We start from the raw sequence: 27,016 nt of genomic DNA on the forward strand, positions 1-27,016 counted from the left end.
CACTACCCAGTAAGCAACATGTAGGTCTACATAAATTTAATCAATGCAAAATGTTTTAAAGATTTAAATATAAATCAGGCCAAGGAGCTCTTGGTGGATCACTTAAATTGTTTAAAAATGAGTTGCTGAGATATGGCATTTATTTTTATTTAAAGGGTCATGAATTGAGAACTAAATTTTCCTTTATCATATAAGAGGTCACTGTACTATAAAAAAATTTCCTGCAAGTTTCTTTTTTTTTTTATTGAAGCCAAGCTTCAGAAAGACGATTTTGTCACATTATGACGTCTTGGTGCAACAAAAAGACCACCTCTGCAGAATCGGATCAATGCTTACTTCTACATCAATGCTTCTTCTGTGAAACGAGATATTTTTCAACATCGGAAGTTTTAAAAACAATTTCACACGAGTAATGCGGAGTCAAAAACAGGACAGAAAATAGCTTATTGCTTCTAAATGATGTGTTCTGAAGTAAATGCATTGATAACATTATAAGTGGACCTCAGAGAACAAAAAAAAAAAAAATGCAGTTCATGACCCCTTTAATATTTTTTAATGTGGGAGGGACAATTAAATCTTTAGCTGAACTTTATTTTCTTTATCTTTAAGTTTGTCTTTAGTTGAAGTTGAACTAAATACTATATTTTTGTTTTTAATATTTCGGAGACCCCTGTTGAAGTCCCCTGGTTTAAACGTATGCAATTCTTACATTCACTAAACTATAAATACGCTAAAATCTACAAGAATAGTGACTATTACTGCCGAGTTTTTAACAGGCTGTCAAAGGACAAGGGTGTGAACTTGTAGCCGGATCCCTCGTAAAACTTGTTCTGAAATTCAACCCTGAAAACAAACACATAAAAAATGTCATTTTAACTACATTCATATCACTCTGTGCTATTTTATATAATATTTAAACATGCTTTGTAAACAGATCTTTTATTATTGTTAGTAACGGTACACTAAACCTCACACTATTAATGCTAAATTTGGACACACTTCAAGTACAGAGACATTAGACCTTTGGGTCAGAAATACTGTATGTAAACTTTAAAGGGATAGTTCACCCAAAAATGAAAATTTGATGTTTATCTGCTTACCCCCAGGGCATCCAAGATGTAGAGGACTTTTTTTCTTCAGTCGAACGTAAATTATGATTTTTAACTGCAACCGCTGCCGTCTGTCAGTCAAATAATAGCAGTGATTGGGAACTTGAACAATAAGAGTCGAAAAAACTTCCATAGACAAATCCAAATTAAACCCTGCAGCTCGTGACGGTACATTGATGTCCTAAGACACGAAACAATAATACACCACTATGTCCAACTCCGTTCAGCTTCCGGCTAGTGAGGTCTGATCGCGCTCTGACAACGGAAGTGATGTCTTGCGCTCATTGAAATATATGGGCGAGTCATCACTTCCGTCATCACAACGCGTTTTTTGACCTCACTAACAGGAAGCTGAACGAAGTTGGACATAGTGGTGTATTAGAGGTAAAAATTATATAAATAATGTTCGGTTTCTCGCACAAACCGATCGTTTCGTGTCGTAGGACATCAATGTGTCGTCACGAGCCGCAGGGTTTAATTTTGACTTGTCTAAGCAAGTTTTATTTACTGTTATAGTTGAAGTTCCCATCTACTGCTATTATTTGACAGACAGACGGCAGCGGTTGCAGTTAAAAATCATAATTTACGTTCGACTGAAGAAAAAAAAGTCACCTACATCTTGGATGCACTGGGGGTAAGCAGATAAACATAAAATTTTCATTTTTGGGTGAACTATACCTTTAATAGATTAAAAACAGACAGACAAACATGTCAAGGGTCATGAACAAGTCAAATATCTTGACTACCATGCAACTTAGTGCAAGATGCAAGTTTGTTATAAAGTACGGAAGGTGAGACTAGGTTTTCTTCGTTAAATAAATCGAAGTCTTGTTTATGGATTATGTGTTGTTCTTACCAATGCAGTCGTAAAGCATGCAGAAAAGCAGACAGGCCCTCCATAACCAGAAGAACAGTCACGGTGAGAACAGCAAAAGCAGCAAACAGCAGCACCAGCATGAGCGAACCCATACCAGAGGAGAGCTTCAGCCCCACCTGGAGAACCATCCGCCAAAGCACCTCCGAGAGCTCTGCAGACCAGAGACAGAAACATACGGGCTCTGATATACCTCATTTCTCTCACCTATTGTGTTTCTTAAAGTATTGTATTGTTACAATGTCAGTAGTAAATGTAAATGAACAATGTTTACTCGTTCTTCGTGTTACCTGGACTAAGAAATTCACGTTAATTTGTCAGCAAAAACTACAGATTATACTTCCTCATTTTTGTATCCCCGCCCACAGACAGGTGGATCAACAGGGTTATTAAAAAATTGTTATTGTAAGAATAGGTTTAGTAGTAGTAGTAGTAGTAGTAAACTTTATTATCCCCTTGGGAAAATTTAGTTCCAGTGGGTTTCAACATGCGTTTTCACAGAAGATAGTACAACATGAATTTTCACAGTCATTATGGGTGCATTACGGGTGTTGAAGTGTTTATTACGATAAATGTTTACTCTTTGAATTCTTGCACCCGGGAACAACACAAGTCGACACCATTATAGCTAAAAGTTTGTTGAGAAGTATTTCCTACTAAAGCAAGGTGGCATTTGACTCTGATAAGCATATCCACAGCAGGCTGGTGGGAGTGGCTTTGGATGCTCAGTGCATTATGGGTATTGAAGTTTTCCTACCTATTTGGCAAAAGGGAAGACAACTGTCATTTTTTCTCTTTTTTGTCAGTTAGCACCAAATTAGAAAAAAAAAAAAAACTACTATGCAACCAAGTTTTATTGAAAGCTCTTTTTGCCAGCGGTGAAGTGCCCATTTAAGGCCAATTAGGACAAAGTGTCTGTTGCCATTGGTCGACGTCTGTCTGAATTGGCCTTTAAAGGGATAGTTCATCCAAAAATGATCATTCTGTCATTATTCATTCACCCACATGTCATTCTAATCTAAACCAATTGCATTCATCTGTGAATCACAAAATTTACAAAGTTCTGTCATGAAACTCTAGATGGCGCAAGCTGATAGGTCCTTAATTCAATCTGCTTGCATCATGTCATTCTCTATAGGGCACAGCTGATTGGATCTTGCCGTATCAGAAGCCAATGAGCTCGCTCAACTTAATTTACTTTTCAGCATTTGCTATAGCAGTGCAGCCTGCTTTCAGAAGGCCTCCACCTTCCCCAGCTCCACCTGTATAGATCTGCTACAGTATGGGTAATTATGCTATTGTTCAGCAGCAGCATGTCCTACTTTCTCACAGCAGTCCAGTGTGTTGTGTATGTACAGCTCGTTACTTGCTCTACAGCAGCGTAACAGATCTATTCCACCAAGACCAAACTTCTCAACATTGTCATATCCATTACCATGCCAAACAGTGATCACAGAAAAACATGAACTAAACTAATAAACTCTAAAACTAGAGGTTAATTTAAAAATTTCACCAGTTGTCATGGACATTTACCAAGTCAAAAGATTAATTAAGGAATTGGAATAATTAAGATTTTTTAATGTTTTTAAAAGAAGTCTCTTATGCTCACCAAAACTGGATCAAAAATGCAATAAAAATAGTAGTATTGTGAAATATTAGCCTACTACTTAAAAGAACTGTTTTCCATTTTAATCTATTTTAAAATATAATTTATTCCTAAAGCTGTAGTTTCAGCAGCCATTACTCCAGTCTCATGTATTCTGTGAAATTGAGAAGTAGAGTTATAATGCTAAATATAACCACATATGGAAGGTAAAAGTAAAAGTTTAAAACATGCTCTGGTGTTCTTGAGCTTTTCCAGTAGGTGTCCTCATAAACTGCACACCTTCATTTTCTCATAAATCATTTCACTGTTGATACAATCAGCCTCTAAGAAACTAAAAAATCCCACAAAGAACATATCATAAAACAGAAGGCATTATTCTCTAACTGATCCTAGAGTTATTTTTATTACTGTGCTCAAATTGCGACAGGACAAACCTGCATGAGCCAGACTGAGCGCCCAGAGCCGCAGGTACGAGGCCGTGTTGGAGATGCAGCCCAGGCAGTACTCGATTGTGTGGATGGCCTGATACACAAAGACGTCACCCATGCTTACCTGAAAAAGAACACAGATAAAACCATCTCCCCTCATTGGTTGTACAACATAGTTCACGTAAAGACAATTGAGCCTTTTGTAATTCAAATGTTTATAACATTTAAAGACTTTCCATATAACAAAATCTTACCATCTGATCTTTCTGATGGTGTGAGGAGAAACCTGTATCTGTCCCATGCTGATCATTGTTTCCAAACACCTGCATAAAGACCTTGTTAGACACAATCACTTAAATTAATATATTATTATAGACACAAAATAAATTAAATATTTATACACATTTCAAATTATAAATAAGGTGCCAAATTGAAAATAATAATAAAAAATCTGTTAAATATTGCAGTACTGAAATATAATATGATTTAAAAATAAATAAAACCACTAATAAATCTAAATCAAATCTTACATCTAAATATTAAAATTCAAAGAAAATTTTAAAGACTACTGAACTACTTTATTTAAATTAAATATTTTTTAAATATTTATAAATGTTATGCACATACAATATATACTGTAATTGCATTTATTGTATATAATTTTAAACATAACATTTTTATTAATGTTTACTAAATGGAAAGTCGCGTATTAATAAAGATTTAATATTTTTTATGTATGTAAGGATTTCATTTGCATTTAAAAATGCTCTTAATTTAATTAATAACACAATACATATTTCCATGTTGAAAACAGTGTTATTTTAGTATCATTGAGATACTATTATTGAATTGTTTTTATTTATTTTTTTATTCAGTTTTAGTACTTTTGTTGTTTATTTGGTCTTTTTTTAATACTGTATTTTTTTTTATTTTTTTTTTTACTGTATTTTATTTTTTTTATTTTATTAATTTTTACTTCAGCTTTAGTTTTAATTATTTTACTACATTAAGCCTTGGCAACTAGCTGAAATTAAATAAGCTTTTTATGTTTTCTATTATTTCAGGTGAGTTTTTTTATGGTTTTATTCTTAGTTTTAACTATAATTAACATTAACTGATCTTGGGACAGGGTTGCACTGTTCTGCTCACCCACCTGGTGTCTGGTTTTCATTCGGGTCCTGTAGATGAGGAGGGGTTTGACCAGGAGCAGCACAGGAACCATGAGCACAGCCGTCACAACCAACAAGATCTGAACAGCTTTCTGTAGAGGATTACAGCATCTGTCATACTGAGTACTTTGGCTGTGTGAAGCCAGGAGTAAAGAGCTGCTTTTAGAGGAACATAAACCCAAACCTGTCCTCTGTAAAGAAGCTTATGTTCAGGCTGGTAATCAAACAGCATCATGTTGATGAAGAGCAGCAGAATGCTGGGAGCCGTTTCAGATCGCAGAGTGACGCACCATTTGTAGAGGATGAGGAAGATCAGGTATCCAAAGAGAGAGAGCATGAAGATCAGCTGTGGAACAAACTGAAATAAAATGTCCTGGAATTTTCCCAAATATCTGTTAAAAGGAAATAGATTTCTGACCAATGATGACAATAAGAGTTAAGAACTCATATAAATCATGATTATTTGAATTTGTGAAAATATTGTACTTTTAAAAACTATCAACTACTGTATGACTACATTTTTAATAATAAATACTTAGATGTATATACAAGTAACTATCTTCTCATTTTTCTACATTAAACAAAACAGAAAAAAGCTACATTATCACATCATAAAATATCAGTTTAACAATACTATATGTTCTTTTGAAAGATTAACATTTTGCAATAGCATTTGACAATCTGATTTAAAAATGTAATTTTGCCTTCATTCATATGAGATAATCAAATACCCACACAAAGTTGACCAAACTCAGGGTCACTCCAAGGAGCATATGACTGACTCCCAATATGACCGACATCTTCATCTTGAAAGAGTTCAGAAAGGACAGCTTATTTGATGCAATATTCCAAACCTGAAACGAAAATAAAATTAAAATGGGAAATTTAAGTTTTAACACAGGTTTATTACTTCACTTGCTGTTAAAGGTACTCCTCTATTCCCTTGTACATGTTGTGAGCTTTAGAAACAAATGTGATTCTTAATGTAGAGCATCAGAACAGCTAAATCCTGACACCTAGTGGATAAAAATCACAGGAAGACAACCAAATTTCTGTTCAATCTCTCAAATCATTGTAAAAACACTCCAGGATTACATGAAGTATGTCAAAAAACAACATAAACTTAAATGTTTTCCTTAAAAAAAGTGATTATGTACATAATGTTAAACAAACAAGATTTATGTGCACTGACTGGGTCGACTCCAAACACATACGGGCGACCAGAATAAACTCCGGGCACAGTTGGGCTCAGTTGAAGATGGTGATTATCATAAAGTGTTTCGTTTCTGAGATAAAGCAAAAAAATGATCAGAATGGAAAATGTCAAAGTACAACTTTAAAGCCTGCAAGAGTCCAGCGTACGTACTCCCAAGGTCCGTGAGGATAGAACATGGGCCGCACACACCAGGAAGAGCCAAAAATGTTGAAGGACTTGGAGAAGCAGTCATTGTAAATCAGTCCAGTATATATGGAGAACAATCCCATGAGCAAGACGATGTAGCGTCCCCCTACCAGGACATCTATAATCTTTGAGCAAAAAGATGATTATAACTAGTTAAAAAAAAAACACAAAGTCTCTACGACTCAAGACGCAAACAAAAAATATCAGGCGTTGACATTTCATGCCATTCAATACCTCATTTTTCATCTTTCGTAAACATTCAGCCTGTGTGATGATCCAGACTGCCAACAGTGTCATCAACAGTCCATGACCACAATCTCCAAACATCACCGCAAACAGGAAGGGGAAGGTTACAATTGTGTATGGAGCTGAGAAAAATAAAACAGAGAGAAAAGTATAACATAAAAAATAAATAATAAGATTCATTATATGAAGAGTTTGGTTCCAAAACGCAATAACTACATTTTGATTCATTGAGTAAAAAGGTGTTTTCGTTACCAAGAAAGTGGCAAGATGAAAACCTACGGAAGAGGATTAGGGCCAAGCAATAATAAAAAAATAAAACCATCTCGAGATTAAAGTTGTTAAATTTCGAGAAAAAATTCATTACATTTCGAGAAAAAAGACGAAATAAAATGTTGAGAATAAACATTGAATTACTAGAAAAAACTCGCTAAATTTCAAGAAAAAAGTCGAGATAAAATGTTGAGAATAAAGCCATTCGATTACGAGAAAAAAGTCGTTAGATAATGAGAACAAATTCGTTAAATTATGAGAAAAAAAGTTGTTAAATTTTGAGAAAAAAGCCAAGATAAAATGTTGAGAATATACTCATTAAATTACGAGAAAAAAGTTGTTAAATTATGAGAACAAATTCGTAATTTAACGACTTTTTTCTCATAATTTAATGACTTTATTCTCAACATTTTATCTCGACCTTTTTCTCGAAATTTAACGAGTTTTTTCTCGAAATTTAACAACTTTAATCTCGAGATGGTTTTATTTTTTTATTATTGCTTGGCCCTAATCCTCTTTTGTAAAAAACACTATTTTCTGTTTCAAACGTTCACATAGCATCTATTAGTTATAAAAACATTAAAAATTCAAATCTACATTTTGATTTTGAAAAGTTTATCATAAAAACGTATTATTTTTTTCCCCAAAATGCAATAAATCCATGACACTTTTTTTTCAAAATGCAATTAATCCATCAATATAAAAGTTATTTTTCAAATTGAAAACAGACAACAAAGAAAGTTGATTCACATATATGACAGAGTCTAAACTTTGCCAATATTTATCTTATATACAGACATTTTACTAAATATACATTCAGCCGTCGCTCCCAAAATGAATTCAATCAACGGGTCATCTTGTTAATGTTATAAATTATTGGTTATTACCAATTAAAGAGTATCTCGCGCCACCGCACGGTTAAATAAACACATTTGCCGAGTACACTGGTATTAAAAACGGCTTTTTAAAAAAGCCTTCAATGTTTACAGAATGGAATGATGCGCTGTGATTGGTTGAGCGGATATATCACGTTCTGCAGAAAAAGTAGAAAAACGTTTGTCACGTTTTGGAAAGAAAGGGAGAAAACATGACAGAATAACATGACGGATATCGCATTTTGCGCAAAATTAATAAATGACTTTTCAATATTGACCAAATACAATATATCCAGTGCTGTCAAATCGATTAATCATGATTAATTGCATCTAACATAATGTTTTGTAAATATATATGTGTGAGTGTATATATATATATATATATATATATATATATACACGAAAACACACACATATTTACAAAACATTATGTTAGATGCGATTAATCGATTTGACAGCACTAATATAGATAGATAGATAGATAGATAGATAGATAGATAGATAGATAGATAGATAGATAGATAGATAGATAGATAGATAGATAGATAGATAGATAGATAGATAGATAGATAGATAGATAGATAGATAGATAGAATATTAGAGAGTATCAGCCAATCACCTGGATTGATCTCCTGATAGGTACCGACTCCATAGGCGTCAATAATAGCCTGGAATCCTTCAGTAAATGTGTTTGTTCTGTTGAAGGTTGGTGGAGTTTGCTGGGTTTGGATGCGGTTCAGGACCGGGGTCACACTGGAACCACTCTGCTCCTAAAAACACATGTGAAAATCACACATATATGAGAAACTTGCACAACTTCAGGTATAATTCATGTCTGTAGCACAAGTGGTTGGAGTGGAGTTAGAGAATGAAGCTACTTACAAAGGATTAAATTTATAAATATTTAAAAATATTCCATTCAATTAAAGTACATAATAAGTTATTAAGTTCAGTAGTTTTTTTTTAAGTTCCTTTTTGGGCTTTAATATTTTTATTTAAGATGTAAATATACATTTACATACACAATTTATTAATTTAATTAGTGGTTTTATTTGCATATTTTTTTTATTTAAATTTTTTATTTCTATTTTATTCAAGCAATTGGGCAAAAAAAAAATGTTAAACTGACATTAAGTTTAACAACTTAAAATCTCTTCAAAGCCATGTATAAATATACGTACTGATCCCTTCACCAGGGCGTTTTGAACTAAAGTGAGATCGGACACAGGACACCAGATCTCTGCTACGATCAGCTTCTGCGTGATGTCTATGTTGCAGAGGTTCAGTGTGTAGTAGATGGCCTTCATCTTCTTCACTTTACTGCCCCACTCCTGGACGTGGTCGGCTGCTCTGGTCAAGACACCAGCACGATATTCTTCAGTTCTTCTCAGGATCTTTAGGAAAAAATGTGCACATAGCCATACCCTACGTCTGAATATTGATCACTGGTGAGAACACACTTGAAAAGACACATTTGGCAAGTGAGAATAATCAGTAATGTGACTCACAATTCGAAGATCTTCCATTCGTGATGTTACGTTGTTGCTCATCTCCTTGCGTTCATACAAAGCTTGGGGGCATGAGTACAAGCTGGCATGAAACCTTAAAGCATTGTAGGAATAATATCGATGAGATCATTTTTACAGAATTCAAAACAAATCAAGCCAATGCAAATAAGGCCATCAGATAAAATTCATATTTAAATATTCATGGATTGTTTTGGCCAAGTTAAACTCCTACTGTCATTCTCTAAATTTGGTGACAAACATGTCATTAAAAAAAAAAGTAAAATAGTCAAGAAACTCCACATGAAAGACATCAGTCTATAAACTAACAGTTTATTAAATCATATGAAACAACTCTATATTGTTTTGCACATTTTTAAATTTAAAAACCAACATTTTTTTGAGAATGATTCTACTGGTAGCCTATATAATATGTATGGAAATACCACGTCTCTCACCCTTCACACACTTTTCTGATCTTTTTTCGCACATTATCTCCCTGGACAAATATGATGAACACGTCCTTCTTCACAGCTCCTCTCTGCTTGAAAGAAACATATATTTACTAACCACATTTCAGATAAACTGAACACAGACAAATAGTGCATTACTTTATTATGCCGTTCTTTAAAAATACCCCTTAAAATAGTCTCACCACCACTTGAAATTCCTCCGTGGCCTGTATCTCTGCATGCCGAAGGACGAAATTTCCATGAAAGAGGCGCCAAAGAACCCTTTCAAAAGCAGCAAACCTCTCGTGTTTGATAACACCTGCAATAAAACTTAAAATGTGTACAGATATGACATTAGCAGTTTAATTAGATCAGGCTGTAAAACCTTTGTGGAACCTTTATTTTAAAGCGTGTATGTATCAGTGGGACAAAATCTTTTAAATGTACCCTAGACGTAGAGGTCCAGAGGTGCTGGAACTGCTGTTTCTGCGGATGGTCATGTGGGAAGAGACGGTCATAGACAATGAGTCTTCAGAGGGAGGCTCAGAGCAGGATAGCATTGACTCGGCCTGCACACAAGAAATTATCAACACAACTTAAGTACATCAGCTGGTCCATGAACCTTCCGCTTTCACTGCATGGAAATGAGTATTATGGACCACTCCTTTCAATCCCATAAAATAAAATTGGATCAAGCTTAAAGGGGTGGTTACGTGTTTTTTTTCTAGTCTTGATTGTGTTTTGGGTGCACAGTTTAACATGTCCTAATGCTTCGGGTTTTTTTAAATGCTGTATTTTTCATATATTTTATCTTAATTCTACACCTCTGTTTCCACTGTCATATGAACGGCTCGTTTGACTTCCTGCTTCTATGAAGCCACTCCCTCCGACATACGCAATGTGCTCAGATTGGTCAGCAGGTTGGTAACTGGCCCAGTCTGTCGTGATTCGATGAAGCGTCCGGAAACGCCACGCCCCTTACCATTCGTAGTTACGCGCTTAGGTGGAAAGTAAATAATAGCGCCTACCTTGCTGTATCAAATTGAGCCGAATCAGACCCAGATGAAGAGGAAAAAGTAGAACCTCTCCAATCGCGGCTTTTAAAGGACGTTTATGAATGGTATTTCATTTAGTATTTGTGTCAAAGTGTTTAGATGCTGTCACTGCTGTTTGTTAGCTTTCAATATACAGTTTTATCCTGATTAAAGCTTTCCTGTAGTAAATACATGACTGAGTAGTCGCATTTTTGTAAAGGTAGCGTTTAATTTATAGCATGAACAACTGTTTGTCTATGAACATAGAAGTTTGTTGGTGTTTGTTGCACTAGAATTTAGCCAACTGGCTAGAAGAAACAAGTTGCTCTTTGTATACGTCCTAGATGCATTAAAAATAGCAACAGAACTATAACATTACGTTTAAAAGACAAACAATAAAACGTACTTACAGTTTGGGAGCGATAAACAACTGCTTCTGCTTTTAAAGTGGGAACTGCTTCATCTTTCAGTAAAAGTCTTTGTGTAAATCCAGCATTAAACTCGTGTAGATTCTGGAAACTGTCTTCAGCGCCGCATCCAGTGTAGAAAATATCACAGAATACAATGGGTTCTATATCTTTTGACGCGTCGCGTCGCGTCGCGCAGCTCGCGTTCGGTGTAAACAACTCTTCCGCTTTCATTATGCTGCGCCACATGGCCTCGCCCACTTTGTTGCGTGTTCCCGGGGGCAGTGTTTATGTTAATAGCAAGGGTTTATGATATCACCAACCCGGGAAGAAGCTCGTTGTAGTCCAAACCACCCGTTTTTGTAGGCAATAAAATGCCATAACTTTAAAAGACAATATCTCCGTGTGCATTGAACTTTCAGCGCTGTAACTTTGCAGATACTGTTTATGCTCAAGCAGCAACATTACACACTAACTAAAGTTAAAAAAGTGAAATCGCATGCAACCACCCCTTTAAATAAACCTAACTGATGAACTTTGCTTACTAAATATTCAAATGTTTGAATAATAAGCGCAAACTGATCGAGGCCTTAAAGTTGTGACTGCCTTTTCTTCTTTATTGTGATCTATATCCTGCTTCTCGAACATATGCTGAATTTGGAATTGCATACTAGCAGACTACTCTTACTATTTCTGTCACAGAAAGTCAAGTCACCTTTATTTATATAGCATTTTTTACAATATAGATTGTGTCAAAGCAGCTTTACATTGATAACTGGTACATTATGTGGCTGCACAGCAGCTCTTAAAGAATAGTGTCAATGCAGGCAGATCAAAGCACTGTTGAATATCAAATGTCAAGTCAAATGTCAAGTGTCCCCAACTAAGCAAGCCAAAGGCGACAGCGGCAAGGAACCCAAACCCCAACATGTGGCATCAAAAGATATGGTAAACATAGTACAAATAGCATAGGCGCCGATCCCGGTCGAGCACCCACGGAAAATTCCGAGATATTATCCATGGATTTTAACAAGAAAAAAAAAAAAATCGTTTGCAGCTATCAAGTCAAGTCACCTTTATTTATATAGCGCTTTTTACAATGCAGATTGTGATCAGAAACGATCCTTATATATGGTTTATTTAAGTCCGTTTCAATGACGTATTTTAAAGGCAAAAGTCGAGAGCGCGTCGAGAGCGCGTCCAGTGTTGAGCGAGCACAAATCTCAACTCGGATTTCCATCACTCTCGCACTCGCTCAGATTCAGAATCAGAACTCAAAACTGTCCTGTCCCTAAAATGGTCTTCTTTCCCTGGTATTCCCTGGACGTTCCCTGGTATTGATATACAATCATAAACTTATTTGATCTTAATGAGAAAAAAAAAACTATGTGAGGGCGGATTCGAACCGCTTATAATTGAAGCACGGGTGAATTTCTGCCTCTATTAACGAAAACTCTACCATGAGACCAATGGGCAGCACGAATACATAGTATCTGTATGTTGGATTTGTCTATAATAGTAGTACGATACTTATATTGTAATGTAGCTGTAAGAATGAAACTATAACATCTTTAAAAAGAAATAAATAAATAAAAGAAAGGGGGGGGGTGGCTTACTGGGCACCCACCGGCAGAAACATAAATCGGCGCCTATGACAAATACTATACTAGTATAGAGCTCCTAATTCGGCAATAGCTCTTGAACAAGAAATACAGTAAATGTAGGGCAGGACTTGATTTTGTCCATCGGGAATTGATTGGAGGATTGTGGTTTGCTATTGGTGGATCTGATGTGAGTGACAGGTTGTCTGAGATCTCAAGGTCTTCACCTCCTCAAAGAAGTCTTCAGTCATCCTCAGCAGAGAGTCAATGTCCATCAGCTCAATGAGGTTCTGTCTGAGTGTGTCATGGTTACAGTTGATTTCTCGCAGTTCCTGCTCCAACTTCTCAAATGTGGACTAAAGATTTGAAGACAATCAGTTTATTTGGTCAATTCCATGACTAACCAATCAGAATCAACTATTTCAAAGAGCTTAAAGAGAATAAAAATAAAATAATAACAAAATGAGAAGTGTTGTTTCCACCTCCAGCTCCAGAACATCTCTGGCACAGGGAACCATCTCCTTCTCCTTTGTTGCAGCAATCACTATGTTAGATTTCACCATCTCCTTCTCAAGATATCCTAAATGATGTACAATTTCAAGAGAAAGCTGCATTACCATCTTTGAAGTAGCATAATTGTATCCAGATGTTTCAAATGAATCTAGGGAACAGTGTTGAGAGAAGTTACTTTTAAAAGTGATGCATGTATCAAAAGGATAAGTATATCAATAAATACAATTAACCATGCAGCTTTAGTGAATCTTATAATAAAGTACAAATGTTCTTACTCAGAATTCTCTCCATTTCTTCACATTTCTTCACTTCCTTCACAAAGCGCCTTTGAAATGTTGTTACACCAGGATTCAGCTAGAAGATCATTTTGAAAATCATGTTGGAATTCTAACATTGGATGGTTTTGGTTTATTTCAGATGATTATTAGAAATGACCTGCTTATTAGGATTCATTTACAGACATAATGTACACAACCAATTTTTCTTGCTCTGCAGTGTTATGCATTGATTGATTCAGCCAATGGTGAGAAATCAAATTCTGTGACAATTAAGCTCAATATGAGCTGAAGAATGATGTAGTGAGTATGCACTATATGCACTAAAAAGTGTGCATGCTGCTAAAAGCAGACTACATTCAGAAATCAATAGATGCTATTAAGGTTATTTGACAATATGACAATTAATCTTCCATCATAACAGTAAAACTACAAAATAAACCAGAACTGAAAGAGCATTTAGCAACTTATGGCCTAGTGATGCTCAAACAATGACATTTGGTTCAACAACACGGATTTTGTGGCCACTAGACAGTCGAAAATAGACACACACACACAAGCACAACAAGGTTACTTACATCTTTAAACTGAACCAATCCAAGATGTCCAAGTTCATTGATGCAATTATGGGCAGATTCAGTTTGAAAAAACAGCTGCACGAGGCACATCTCCTCGCTGCGAAATAAAGAACTCATTCTGAAATGCTTCAAAGAGCTGGAGATTGTTCTGGAGAGTTTGGAGGAATATAAACAGCTCACATACTGCTGGTTGAGCAGCAGTGATTGTCTGGTTTTTGTAACTCAGTCTATGTCTGTCAGTGAGATCAATATTGTACTTGTGTAGCCTCAGGATTAATATCGACACACTAGTGCAGCTGGAGCATCCAGACCAAATTATGATTAACAACCCTGCAGCAAAGCACACATATGTACAATGTAATGCAAATAACATCTGAGGACTTTAGGGGGTATTCAATAAACTGTATGGCTACGTTTTAAATATGGATATTTTTCTTACAAAAACCCATCGCTTCACTTCAGAAAGCCTTTTTTAACCCCCTGGAGTCGTGTGGATTACTTTTAAGATGGATGAATGCACTTTTTTGGGCTTCAAAATCTCTCCCCCCATTCACTACCATGATAAAGCTTGGAAAAGCCAGGATATTTTATATATAACTCCGACTGTGTTTGTCTGAAAGAAGATAGTCATATACACCTAGGATGGCATGAGGGTGAGTAAATCATGGATAATTTTCATTTTTATGAAGCGACGAGAATACTTTTTGTGTGGCAAAAAAACAAAATAGCGTCTTTATTCCACAATATAGTGATGGGCGATTTCAGAACACTGCTTCATGAAGCTTTACGAATCTTTTGTTTCAAATCAGTGGTTCGGAGCTTGTATCAAACTCCCCCCCAGTGGTGAACCATTGAAATTTCACACTTATGACGTAACGAAGCTTCGTTTACTGAAATCACGTGACTTTGGCAGTTTGATACACGCTCCGAACCACTGATTCGAAACAAAAGATTCGTAAAGCTTTGAAGCTTTATGAAGCAGTGTTTTGAAATCGCCCATCACTAGATATTGTTGAATAAATTCATTATTTTGTTTTTTTTGGCACAGAAAAAGTATTCTCGTTGCTTCATAACATTAAGGTTGAACCACTGTAGTCACATGAACTGTTTTAAATATGTCTTTAGTAACTTTCTGGGCATCTGAAAGCTGTCAACGCAGGCCTCACTGAGCCATTGGATTTTATCAAAAATATCTTAATTTGTGTTCTGAAGATGAATGAAGGTCTTACATGTGTGGAAAGACATGAGGGTGAGTCATTAATGACTCATTTTTGTTTTCATTTTTGGGTGAACTAACCCTTTAAGAACTGTTCACTTGAAATGTTCTTTGGGAAACCAAAATTTTGTCTTTATGCATGGCATCACTACAACTACATATTTTGTAACCTTTATTGTTTAAGGATCGAAAGGGGTTGCTTAACATAGAATTGTCTGTTAGGATGACTAGTTTGGAGACAGAGACTCGACTGAATCTGGTAGACTTATGCAGCACAGTAAGAAAGCCATCCATCGTCTTTTGAAGAACCCTTTTCTTCTCTTGCCATTTGTGTGTTTCTCTAAAGTGAGGAAAAAGAAAACACAACTAGAAACATCTCTGTTCTCAAATTTAAACAAAAACAACTTATACTGTTAAATTTACCAGGGTAACATATACAGGCACTTTTCTTGATGAAGTGTTCAATCTAGTATGTTGGATAAGCTCTCATACCTCATACTGAGAGGTGAGCTTGTTCTGTTGGCCTGCTTACCTTCTTTCTCATCTACGCTGTCTTCAGAGTGGGACGGAGATGTTTTGGACATGTTGTCCGGTGTAGAACTGATAGAGGTGAACTCGAAACCTGAGGAATGATGACTCTTACCTGTAACCTTCATGCTACCCTGAGCATGATCTGGGCCCAGTGATTTCATCATATTGACAGTTTTACCTATTCTGTCCATATGTCGGGTTTAAAGCTGTCAGATATGGACACTCGCTTCTCTCTCGCTAATATGAAAATAGATTGACACTCGATCTCTCCCGCGCGCGCCTTTTTTTTTTTTTTTACCGCGTCTTTCACTGAGGTGATTATATCAACTGATCTGGAGAGTATATTGCCGATGTGATTTCACAGACTGAACATTCATGAAACGAAGAGCAGGGTGCATCTTTTAAAAGTTGAGACGTTGAATTTGACGCGATGTCTTAAATACGCAACGCTCACGGCGCGAGGCGTTGAACGACAAAATTATGTTCGAGCAACAGAATTTCACGTTTTACCTCATGATGAAATCGAAATCGACGGTTGTTTTTTTGTTTTTTTGTTTTTTTTTTTTTACAAATAAATTCATCAGTTTGTTCGGGCAACCATGCCTATTCAGGTTTCAAAGTCGATAACTATGTAAAGACATTTTTTATAATAATTATTATTATTGTAATAACTCATTACATTTGTACATATATAAAATATATATATATAAAAAATATATATAAATATTTTATATTTTTAAAATATTTTTATAGCGTTTTTTTTATGAAAATAGAACAATTTACAAACAAAGCATATCATAAGACAATACAAAGTGTGGCATTAATTAATAACGGGATCCGAAAATAAAATCATAATATTTAAGCATGTTAATGACTTTTTGTTTTTTTTACAATTTCAGAGAAGATATAAAACAATCAAATTCAACTAAAAATACCTTAAATATTGGGGATGAATTTAAGCATTTTTGTTTATGTATATAAAATATGAGCAAGCAATATGAGTAAGTTAACAATGTATTCAAGACCTGTTAACGTTGTTTTCATAGTACACAATAATATCCTTTAAATTTTTTTATAGCGTATTATAATATCTTTAAGACATGAGATGACGTCATATGACCGTTTGCGCATCACATGACTGCCCACGTTTGACGGACGCGGAAGTGGGGAACACTAGCTAAAGTAAAAACAAAACACAACACTGCGGAATAAAGGACTCTTTATTAAGCGATATGAGTGACGAATATTATCTAGAGCTCAGTGAAAATCCCGTGCAGTTTGAGAACGCATCGAGCGTCAACAATGTGTTTTTTGACGAGGCGAATAAACAGGTGAGAACACGTTTAATCATTTGTAGATTAATAATTACATGACATTGCTGTCTCAAAGTCTAGTGAGATGTCTTCCTAGACAACGTTTGGCGCATTTTGAATGCTGTGTCGATATGTTTTCCTGTACAGTATACATCATGTTCACTGCAAACTTTTAAACTGGATTAGCCCTTTTATTTTATGAATATATTAATATTTAGATGAATGTTAACTGTTTCACTGTAACTGTATTGTGGGCAATAACTTTGCCATGTATTTTAGTAATCGGTTTATGGCTTGTCATCTGTTTATATCATATCAAAAAGCACTCTGGCTATACCAGCTGATAATACCATAGTTTTTATCTATATACGTTGGTATTAAATGATTCATATATTCATGTATAATGGTATTTACAATGTGCTTTAATGGTACTACCATGGCACATATCCAAAAAACATAATGGTATCAAGGTAAATTATCACATAGTAAGTGTATGTTAGTCATCTTTCATGATGAATTATGCTTTCTGAGTATAATAGTGCATGTTTCATGTGATGAAGGTGTTTGCTGTACGGTCTGGTGGGGCCACAGGTGTTGTGGTTAAAGGGCCAGATGACAAGAGCTCAGTGGCTTTCAGGTAAGTCTACTAAACTATCTTAGTTTTTCTATATTCTCATTTGCATGGTGTAAAGTTCAGTTATATACTATCTAATTTTGTTTGACAGAATGGAGGACAAAGGCGAGGTGAAGTGTATCAAATTCTCACTGGGGAACAAAATCTTAGCTGTGCAGCGCACTACAAAATCAGTTGTGAGTATCATTCATTGGTGGTTGTTGTCGCAGTAAATGCAGCTATTGGTGCAGGTTCCTTTTAACAGAATTTCTTACTTTCTCTTCTTGTTTTTTAGGATTTCACAAACTTCATTCCGGACTATCCACACTTGGAATTCTCCCATGAGTGCAAGGTATATCCCTTAACTAACAAAGATTGACTTAAAGGGTTAGCTCACACAAATATGAAATTTCTGTCATTAAGTATTCACCCTTATGTCGTTCCAAACCTGTAAGACCTTTGTTCATCTTCGGAGCACAAATTAAGATATTTTTGATGAAATCTGATAGATTTCTGTCCCTGCAATGCGTCTTCAACGTAAATTGCCTAAGAGACTGACAGGGTAGAGAAGAAACTGTTGAATAAAGTCGTCGTTTTTGTTTTGTTTTTGCACACAAAAAGGATTCTTGTCGCTTCATAACATTAAGGTTGAACCACTGTAGTCATGTTGACTATTTCAATGATGTCTTTACTACTTTTGTGGACCTTGAATATGGTAATTTCATTGCTTTCTATGGGAGATTAAAAAAAACTCTCGGATTTCATCAAAAAATATCTTAATTTGTGTTCCGAAAATGAACGTAGGTGCGAATTTGGAATGACAATTAATGACAGAAATTTCATTTTTGGGTGAACTAACCCTTTAACACCTTTCACGTCAAGTGTGGTTTTTATTTGCTGATTTTACTACTTATTTATTTATTTATTGAAAAGAAATTAAAACCATACTGCAGCGATGCATTAAATTGATCAAAAGCAACAGGATATACATTTTTAATGTTACAAAAGATTTCTGTTTCAAATAAACCCTGTTCTTTTGAACTTTATATTCATCAAAGAATCCTGAAAAAAAAAGTATCATGGTTTTCACAACAATAGTTTTCAACACTGATAATAATAAGAAATGTTTCTTAAGCAGTAAAGCATCACATTAGAATGATTTCTGAAGGATCATGTGACACTGAAGACTGGAGTAATGATGCTGAAAATTCAGCTTTGCACTCCATGAGTAAAAATATTTCTTTTTAAATATGAAGAGAAGGTTTTTTAAATTGTAATAATATGCATTAAATAATAATGCATATAATGCATATGTAATAATATGCATTAAATATATATTTTTTTAAACATTTAATCTAACCAACCACAAATTTTGAATGTTAATGTATATATTTTTTGCTGTTTTCATTTACTATCCTCAGACAAAGAATGCCAGTATTCTCGGGTTTTGTTGGACCAACTGGAACGAGATTGTATTCGTCACTGACCAGGGAATAGAATTCTATCAGGTGAGGTGACGCCTTACATCAAATCAGTAAATTAATTGAAGGGTTTGTTCATTGAGTAAAATAAGTCTTACAGAATCCCTGTTTTTCTTCTATTCAGGTGCTGCCTGACAAACGAACCCTGAAACTCCTAAAGAGCCAGAGCATCAATGTGAACTGGTACATGTATTGCCCAGAAACGGCCGTTCTTCTTCTTTCCACCACCGTACAGGGTAATGTGCTGCAGCCATTTGCTTTCAAGGTGAGTTTAATGCTTTGTTGTTTATTGGTAATTTCAAGCATGCATGAGTTTTGCATCTGCAGATTTGAACCACAAGAGGGCAACAGTAAAACAGATTGACTTCAGTTGTACCCAAAGTAAACTCTATAAAGGGTTTCTCAGTAACTATTAGGGCTTTTCACACTTAAAATTGATTCTAAACCCAAGGTAAACTAAATCCTTGGTTATCTTGCTTCATGTTTCAAAATGTTCATAATTTACCCGGGTCTAACAATTAATCCTGGGTATTCATAAGCTATCATATCATTATCATAATCTATTGGACGCGACCTGTTTACATAAAAGCTCTAGCATTGTGTATCCTCATATTATTTACTTTATTATTAAAGTACTATCAAGTTTATCCTGAATTAACTTTTCATCTGTAAAGATAAGAATAAAAAGGTCACTCTAATTGTTGCGTTTTGTGTCACAATTTGACATGTTTCCCCTCAAACGCTGAAAGAATGTTTATATACAACATGCAGTGTTTCCAAGCATGAGAATATGAGGCACGTTTATGGTTGTCTGGTGCTAAGCATCTAGCTGTAACATTTTAACACCACATTTTCCAGAACAGTGTTTTAACCCTGGGTTAAAAATGGTTCTAACCCAGCTTCTAAATTACAAGTGCGAAGTGTTCCTTTACCCGGGGTTAAAAGCAGGATTTAGAAGAATGACTGGAACCTTTTGAGTTTCTGATACTGGTTTGTTCCATCTCAAAACTTGCTTCTCTAATCTTAACATTCTTCTTTAGACTGCGACCATGTCAAAGATGTCCAAGTTTGAGATCGAGTTGCCAGCCGTGCCCAAACCAGCCAAGCTCAGTCTCTCTGAACGTGACATTGCTGTGGCTACAATGTAAGACGTGTGTATGATAACAAATGACATGTTGGATTTTGAAATAAATGGCAATAATGCATGAAAAAGCAACTGTGATGCCTAGTAGTCATGCTCTTTCTCTCAACTGTAGTTATGATCAGCTGTATGTGATGTATCTGAAGCATCACTCCAGAACTACTAACAGTCCTGGAGCAGAGGTGGTCCTCTATCATCTGCCTAGGTAATATCTAGAACTAAACAATATTACTGGCCATAAAATTCTTCTTTTTCGATGTTCAGATCTGTACTTGAGCTGAGCATTTTTGTTTTAATTGTAGAGAAGGCACCTGTAAGAAGACTCATGTGCTCAAATTAAACACCACAGGCAAGTTTGCCCTGAACGTGGTAGATAATCTAGTTGTGGTGCACCATCAGAGCTCCCAGGTGAGTTTGACAAGTGCCACATGATGCAAGGGCACCCATTATTATACCTTGTTTGTAATGCTTGTGCTTTTTGCATTTCAGACTTCACTCATATATGATATAAAACTAAGGGAATTAGATACTAATGTAAATGTGCATCAGCCTGTGCTTCCAGCACGATCCATCAACCCCTACAAGATCCCTCTCACAGGTGAGGAGAGTTTCAGCAAGACACTTCATTCATTTAGAAAGCGACACCACTTTCAGTGAATAACTATACCATATTCAAAGCTTTACCTGTTTGATTTGTTCACTGAAAGTGTAAAGAACGTGATTTTTCTTTTCACACCCTTACAGGAACTGCTGCCGCTCCAAGTCAGGCCCCTGTGCCCTGTGAACTTTGTATCCTTGCGGATGAACTGTAAACCGAAACTCAAATATATATAGTATCATATTTAACTTCTCAAACTTTTCCTTAACATTCAAGATTCATCTTCCTGGAGTGTCTTTCAACCAGATATCATCATCAGTGCTAGTGAAGGTACTTTACTAAACATTGCACAAATAAAATAAATCAAATCTATGTTGTGATTGAGAGTAATGATATGTTCTCTGTGTGTCAGGATATCTGTGGTACCTCCAGGTGAAGCTCCAGCCCACACTGAATCTCCTGCAGGATAAAGGCAAACTCATGGACTTCCTGTTGCGAAGGCGAGACTGCAAAATGGTCATCTTGTCTGTATGCTCGCAAAGTAAGCATTAGATCACTTTATAGTAAAAATACTTTATAATAGTTAATAAATTGTTTTAAAGTGACCTTATTATGCTGTTTTAATAGGTTTACATGCATCCAAGGTCAAAAAATACTTAGAACATTATATTGTTATTAAATATTGTTTAAGAACAAACTAATCTTGTTCTTCAGTGCTTATAGGTGGTGATAAAGGAAACCTTTCTGTGGTGGCTACAGTGTTTGATAAACTCAACCAAGTGTACAAAGACTATCTGGATGCAGAGCAAGCGTACACTGCGGTCAGTACAGATTGTTTTATTATACTGTATGTTCCACATATGTATATAAGATTGAGGTATTCATAGAAATTTATATTTTCTCTCTCCTCAGGCTATGGAATCAGGGCCCAGTCGCTCCAACACTTCTTACAAAAGGCCTGTGCGGACACAGGCGGTGATAGACCAGTCAGACATGTACACACACGTGCTGTCTGACTTCACAGAGAGGAAGGTAAATGAGGATTGTATTTCGTTTCAGGATGCAATTGTGTTAATATTTCTTATTCTAATGCTATACATTGTCTTCTTTGAACAGGGCGTGAAGCACAAGTTCATCATCGCAGTTCTCATGGAGTACATTCGGTCACTTAACCAGTTTCAAATCCCCGTTCAGGTATAAACAACACAATGAGGTCTTTAACAACTCACTTTTTTAACTTTGAACTTTTGTGCATTTGAGCAATCGTATATCAGAGTATAGAGAAAGAAGGACCCAAAAGAAGTAAGATGTTTGAAGAATGAAAGGAGAGAAGGAAGCAAAAGCAGAAAGCGAAGAGCTAAATAAGAGGAAAGAATATATATGCAGGAAACTTACATCCTCTTAAATTTGTTTTGGTCTAAGAAAAGATCAAACAGATGTGTTGGTGAAACGGCTAGAATGAAATGACTGATCAAATGTCAAAGATAGATGAAAATATATAGCCAGGATGTTTTGAAACCTTTAAGACCTTTAAGAGAATTCTGCAAATCTTGCATCATCTCATGTCTGCAGAGAGGAAACAGACATATTTTGATATAAAGGTACATCACGGAATCAATTCTGATGAAAAATACACTCACTCGATCTTACAGCAAGAAGAGACACCAAAGATCTTACATTTGGAAACAATTAAAGAATATATCAGAGCATATAGTTGAAAATATATAAATGATTAAAGAAATCAGTAACGTGTAAAATAATACAAATAAATTCTCATACACCACATTGCAAAACATTAATTGTAGGTAATAGTAGTCAGTGTGTTAAGTCTGAACCATTCATTTCATTCATAAGCTCTGGTATAACTGTTAATTGAATCCCAGGTTCACCTTAAACTGACCCAGGTGTTTGTTGGATGTTTTGCTAGGTGTTTCAGTTGCTTAGACACATTCTGCTTTGAGCTTCTTCAGTAAATGATAAAAATCTTTGCTGTGGCCTTCAGCGTTATGTCTTTTATATTGAGGGCGTTCCATAAACTATGCCTTTGAACAAAATCTGTACGCCTATTACGGGAAGCAATGTTGTTGTTCAGTTGTTACCTGCCATTTAGGAGAAACTTAACATTTAGAGTCTTTCACCAACTGCAGATTCAGCCCAATTGGAACAAATTAGGTTTTGGTGCAATTATGAGTGAGCATAGCTTAAGGCTGTGAACTTTGTTTATGAGCGTTTAAGACTATTTGAAGGGCGGTGAGAAATGGAGATGGAGAAAAAAAAGATGCGGGGGAGAGGGCAATGGGACAAAAAATTTATAAATATATGAGGATCTAATTTAATTTACAAACCCTTAATGCTGCAGGGGTTCATGAGTTGATGAAAAGCTAATAATTAATTAAATCATAAGTGTGCAGAATTCTAATAAAATAAATATATTTTTAAATAAAGACAATTATAATAAAACACTTGATAAAACAAATATGAAATTTTTATTTATTTTATTTGTTAATTTGTTTTATTTTAATTTATGTGACCATTAACTATCATTAGAGAACTGTGAACATGGAAATGTGTTGTTAAATTATTGAAATATTAAAGTATTTACTAAGTAATACAAGTAAATATTTTATATCAAAAATAATATAAGTAAATATTTTTATATCAGGGTTAGTTAAACTGAGAAATATGTTTGGGAATTACAGTTCAGTGTTGTTATTGTAAACTAAAACTTGACTAAAATTTATAAAACTTATTAAAATAAAGCTAAAATAAAATATAAATATTAAATGAAAAACTTAAACTTTAAAAACTTATATGAACATTAGAAAAGTAGCAACTAAAAACTAACTGAAATAAAACAAGTTTAAGTTGAAGTACTAAAATGACTAAACTAAAACTTAAAGTTAATCTAAATAGAAATTAAATAAAAACTAAAAATGACAAAAGAAGAAAATTAAAACTTAAAATATGTAATATGTAAAAATAAAAGCTAATACAAAATAATAATAAATACTATAATAGCATAGAAATAATATTTTAGTAATCACTGTACTTTCCCTAATGCATTACATGTGAGCAATTCTATTTTTACCATTAATATTGTTTTTAATTCAAAATAATATAGTATAAGGCTCAGAGTTCAAAATGACAATGCTTGATTTCTTTTTATTTGGTTGGGTTGAATATGTTTGATTTTGTCAATTTGAAATCTGAATCTGTTCAATTTGTGAGGCGGGCCTCACATTTTGGCTGAATTTAATCTTAATGAATTAATTACATTATTAGGAAAGAATCATAATCGCCTTTCTTTATCTTTGGTTTCCAGCACTATTTGTATGAGCTAGTCATCAAAACTCTGGTCCAGCACAACCTTTTCTACATGCTGCACCAGTTTCTCCAGTATCACGTCCTGAGTGACTCCAAACCACTGGTGAGGTTTCTATGTTCTGTCTTAAATTCATACATTATACACTTCACTTGTTTGGAAGTCTACAAAGATTTTTTGCTTCAATAATCGCTTGCTATTGATGTTGCTGGCTCACGTTTTCTTTTCTAGGCCTGTCTGCTGCTGTCTCTGGAGAGCACGTATCCACCTGCTCACCAGCTTTCTCTGGACATGCTCAAGGTATGAAAACAGCTTTATACTCGCATGCATGTTCAGTTTTAATGATTTAAAGTGTATCCTCGTCCACAGACAGTCGGATTGACAGAGGGTTATTAACAAAACAGGTATTGCAAGTGTAGGTTTATCACTGATAATTGTATCGTACTTTGTCTACTCTTTTGTAAACCATTATGGTAAAAATGGTACACTGGCAACTGCTCCGGAAACGGCATTTTGCTTCAGGCGGAAATGACGGAACAACAATTTCTTTCAGTTTTCTCCCCTCTGTTTGGCCTAAAACACTGTTCATGGTCATCCAAGTTGAAATGGACACTAAAGACATGGAGGTTTTCCAGATTTCTGTCACAGTGTTCTCTCCATTTTTACAATTCTTTGCAGCCTTTAGCCGCTGCTAAAAGTTTGCTAAGAAGTATTTCCTACTAAAGCAAGGTGGTATTTCATTCTGGTAAGCGTGTCTATAGCAGGCTGGTGGGAGTGGCCTAATTTTCTCTAATCAGGTAGCACCGATTTACATTTTTCCACCTTTCTATTGTATAGGCAGCCAGGTTTTATTGAAAGCCCATTTTGCCAGCGAATTAAGCTTCATTTTGCCTTTCACCGTTGATTTAGAGTGATCCACTTGTGTTTTTGTGTGTATTACAGAGGCTGTCCACCGCTAATGATGAGATAGTGGAAGTTCTTCTGTCAAAGCAGCAGGTTTTAGGCGCTCTGCGCTTCATTCGAAGCGTTGGTGGCCATGACAACGTCTCCGCTCGGAAGTTTCTGGACGCTGCACGGCAAACAAACGACACAATGTTGTTCTACACCATCTTCCGCTTCTTCGAGCAGAGGAATATGCGATTACGTGGTAATCCAGGTTTCAACCAAGGTAGGTGGTTTCGATGAATGATTAATGCGTGCTGTATAGTATTTATAGTATGCTGTGTAGTATTTATTCTCATGAAATGGGCTAAAAATCGAAATCTAACAAACTGGGGTGTAGAGATACTCTTCATTCACATGATTGGACTTCCTCTGTTTCAGGAGAGCACTGTGAGGAGCATGTGGCCTTCTTTAAGCAAACGTTTGGGGAGAACGCTTTGATGAAACAAGCCACCGCGTGACGTGAAGGACCACAGTAACGGCTGGAACGATGGTTTAACCAGAAGGAAACTGTATTCCATTGAGTAGCAAAATGAAAACCAACCATATGAAGCTCATACAAACACTAGAGTCGAGTGTTAAAAGAGACTTTAAAAAGAGACACTTTACTGTCTCATCTATGCATGTTTGCCATGAAGTACAGATGGGTTTAGGAGGATAAAGCAGTAAGAGATTGGTGTTTCAATGGAGAATTGCTAAAATCACACTAATGTAAGTGTGCTCAACTTAATGATCTGTATGTGAAGCTTGATTATGTATATATTTTAAAAAGAAATGTCTAGCTTTTACATTTATATATAATAAAATAATATGTTAATAGTGACTATTTGTTATCATTTGCTTTGTGAGATTCAGTTACAGATGGATTGGAACAAGTAAATCGATTTGTTTTAGGTTCAACATTTTTGACATGAAGATAAACTCTTTTCATGTTCTCCGTAGGGAAACTAATTTTGAACGATAGCTTCAACCTTTATAGACAGACCTACTATGAGCTATGAGATTGTTTTTGTTTGTTTGTTTTATTTAACAAAATTTAAAACATAATATAAAAAAGTCCAAAAAATAGACTAGTTCATACACATTTCAAAATTGTTGATAATCCTCGATATTTAAAAAAAATGGACGAACAAATCATTTATGGAGTGCAACTTTCATCATGTTCAGAACCTCAATAAACACAAGTTCAAATTCAAACATCAATAATAAAACAACCATTTTCTTACTTCCTTTTTAAAAATACTCTCATCTTGTATCTCTTGGATACATCTAGGTAATTTATTCCAAGCAACAGAACTAGTAAATAGAAAATAATTTTTTCCCATTTCACTCTTAAACCTACAAGGATATATATCATTTTTACTCACACTTGTAGAATGACCGTGGACCTCTCTTACAAATACATCTTTTAAAAGATACTTTGGAACCATTTTCTTTAATATCTTAAACACCATTACTAGTTTTTAAAAAATTACCCTTTTTTCTACTTTTAAAAAATTAATTTTCCTATAATGT

At 35.1% G+C, this 27,016-nt stretch overlaps 2 protein-coding genes across 3 annotated transcripts; one reads left to right on the forward strand and one right to left on the reverse strand.

The window, feature by feature from the left end:
* Positions 1-755: 755 nt before the first annotated feature.
* si:ch73-173p19.2 (V-type proton ATPase 116 kDa subunit a 1) lies at positions 756-14,461 on the reverse strand. Its single transcript, XM_067377651.1, has 19 exons — positions 14,345-14,461; positions 13,767-13,845; positions 13,461-13,558; positions 13,206-13,334; positions 10,384-10,505; positions 10,140-10,266; positions 9,943-10,025; positions 9,488-9,581; positions 9,161-9,373; positions 8,599-8,749; positions 6,804-6,956; positions 6,553-6,706; positions 6,379-6,472; positions 5,922-6,040; positions 5,371-5,578; positions 5,171-5,278; positions 4,024-4,141; positions 1,966-2,137; positions 756-843 (listed from the first exon to the last, which is right to left on the reverse strand). The coding sequence occupies exons 1-19, from the start codon at positions 14,459-14,461 to the stop codon at positions 756-758; spliced, it is 2,427 nt and encodes an 808-aa protein (XP_067233752.1).
* Positions 14,462-17,232: 2,771 nt separating this feature from the next.
* On the forward strand, positions 17,233-26,339 carry rmc1 (regulator of MON1-CCZ1). 2 transcript variants are annotated; one of them, XM_067377398.1, is made up of 20 exons: positions 17,233-17,422; positions 17,965-18,041; positions 18,130-18,214; positions 18,313-18,369; positions 19,439-19,525; positions 19,623-19,763; positions 20,539-20,642; positions 20,755-20,844; positions 20,942-21,047; positions 21,129-21,237; positions 21,384-21,428; positions 21,514-21,567; positions 21,650-21,778; positions 21,952-22,058; positions 22,150-22,269; positions 22,354-22,431; positions 24,560-24,664; positions 24,791-24,859; positions 25,502-25,727; positions 25,883-26,339. In XM_067377398.1, exons 1-20 carry the CDS (start codon positions 17,324-17,326, stop codon positions 25,960-25,962), a joined length of 1,968 nt encoding a protein of 655 aa, XP_067233499.1. In that variant the 5' UTR covers positions 17,233-17,323; the 3' UTR covers positions 25,963-26,339. The 2 variants fall into 2 exon arrangements, with proteins under 2 accessions (XP_067233499.1, XP_067233501.1); XM_067377400.1 differs by lacking the exon at positions 21,384-21,428.
* Positions 26,340-27,016: the final 677 nt, after the last annotated feature.

The sequence above is a fragment of the Chanodichthys erythropterus genome, chromosome 23 (genome assembly GCF_024489055.1).
Source record: "Chanodichthys erythropterus isolate Z2021 chromosome 23, ASM2448905v1, whole genome shotgun sequence".
NCBI lineage: Eukaryota > Metazoa > Chordata > Actinopteri > Cypriniformes > Xenocyprididae > Chanodichthys > Chanodichthys erythropterus.

What these genes read in the sequence shown, in the direction of transcription:
- si:ch73-173p19.2 (XM_067377651.1), bottom strand. Translation starts at nt 14,461, where the DNA reads ATGAGTTCTTTATTTCGCAGCGAGGAGATGTGCCTCGTGCAGCTGTTT. An exon ending in AGAAATGGAGAGAATTCTGA is followed by an intron (nt 13,559 to 13,766) that starts GTAAGAACATTT and finishes TACATCATTTAG; the next exon opens with GATATCTTGAGAAGGAGATG. An exon ending in GGTATTGAATGGCATGAAAT is followed by an intron (nt 6,707 to 6,803) that starts GTCAACGCCTGA and finishes CAAAGATTATAG; the next exon opens with ATGTCCTGGTAGGGGGACGC.
- rmc1 (XM_067377398.1), top strand. Translation starts at nt 17,324, where the DNA reads ATGAGTGACGAATATTATCTAGAGCTCAGTGAAAATCCCGTGCAGTTT. An exon ending in TTGACGAGGCGAATAAACAG is followed by an intron (nt 17,423 to 17,964) that starts GTGAGAACACGT and finishes CATGTGATGAAG; the next exon opens with GTGTTTGCTGTACGGTCTGG. An exon ending in AGTTTCAAATCCCCGTTCAG is followed by an intron (nt 22,432 to 24,559) that starts GTATAAACAACA and finishes TTTGGTTTCCAG; the next exon opens with CACTATTTGTATGAGCTAGT.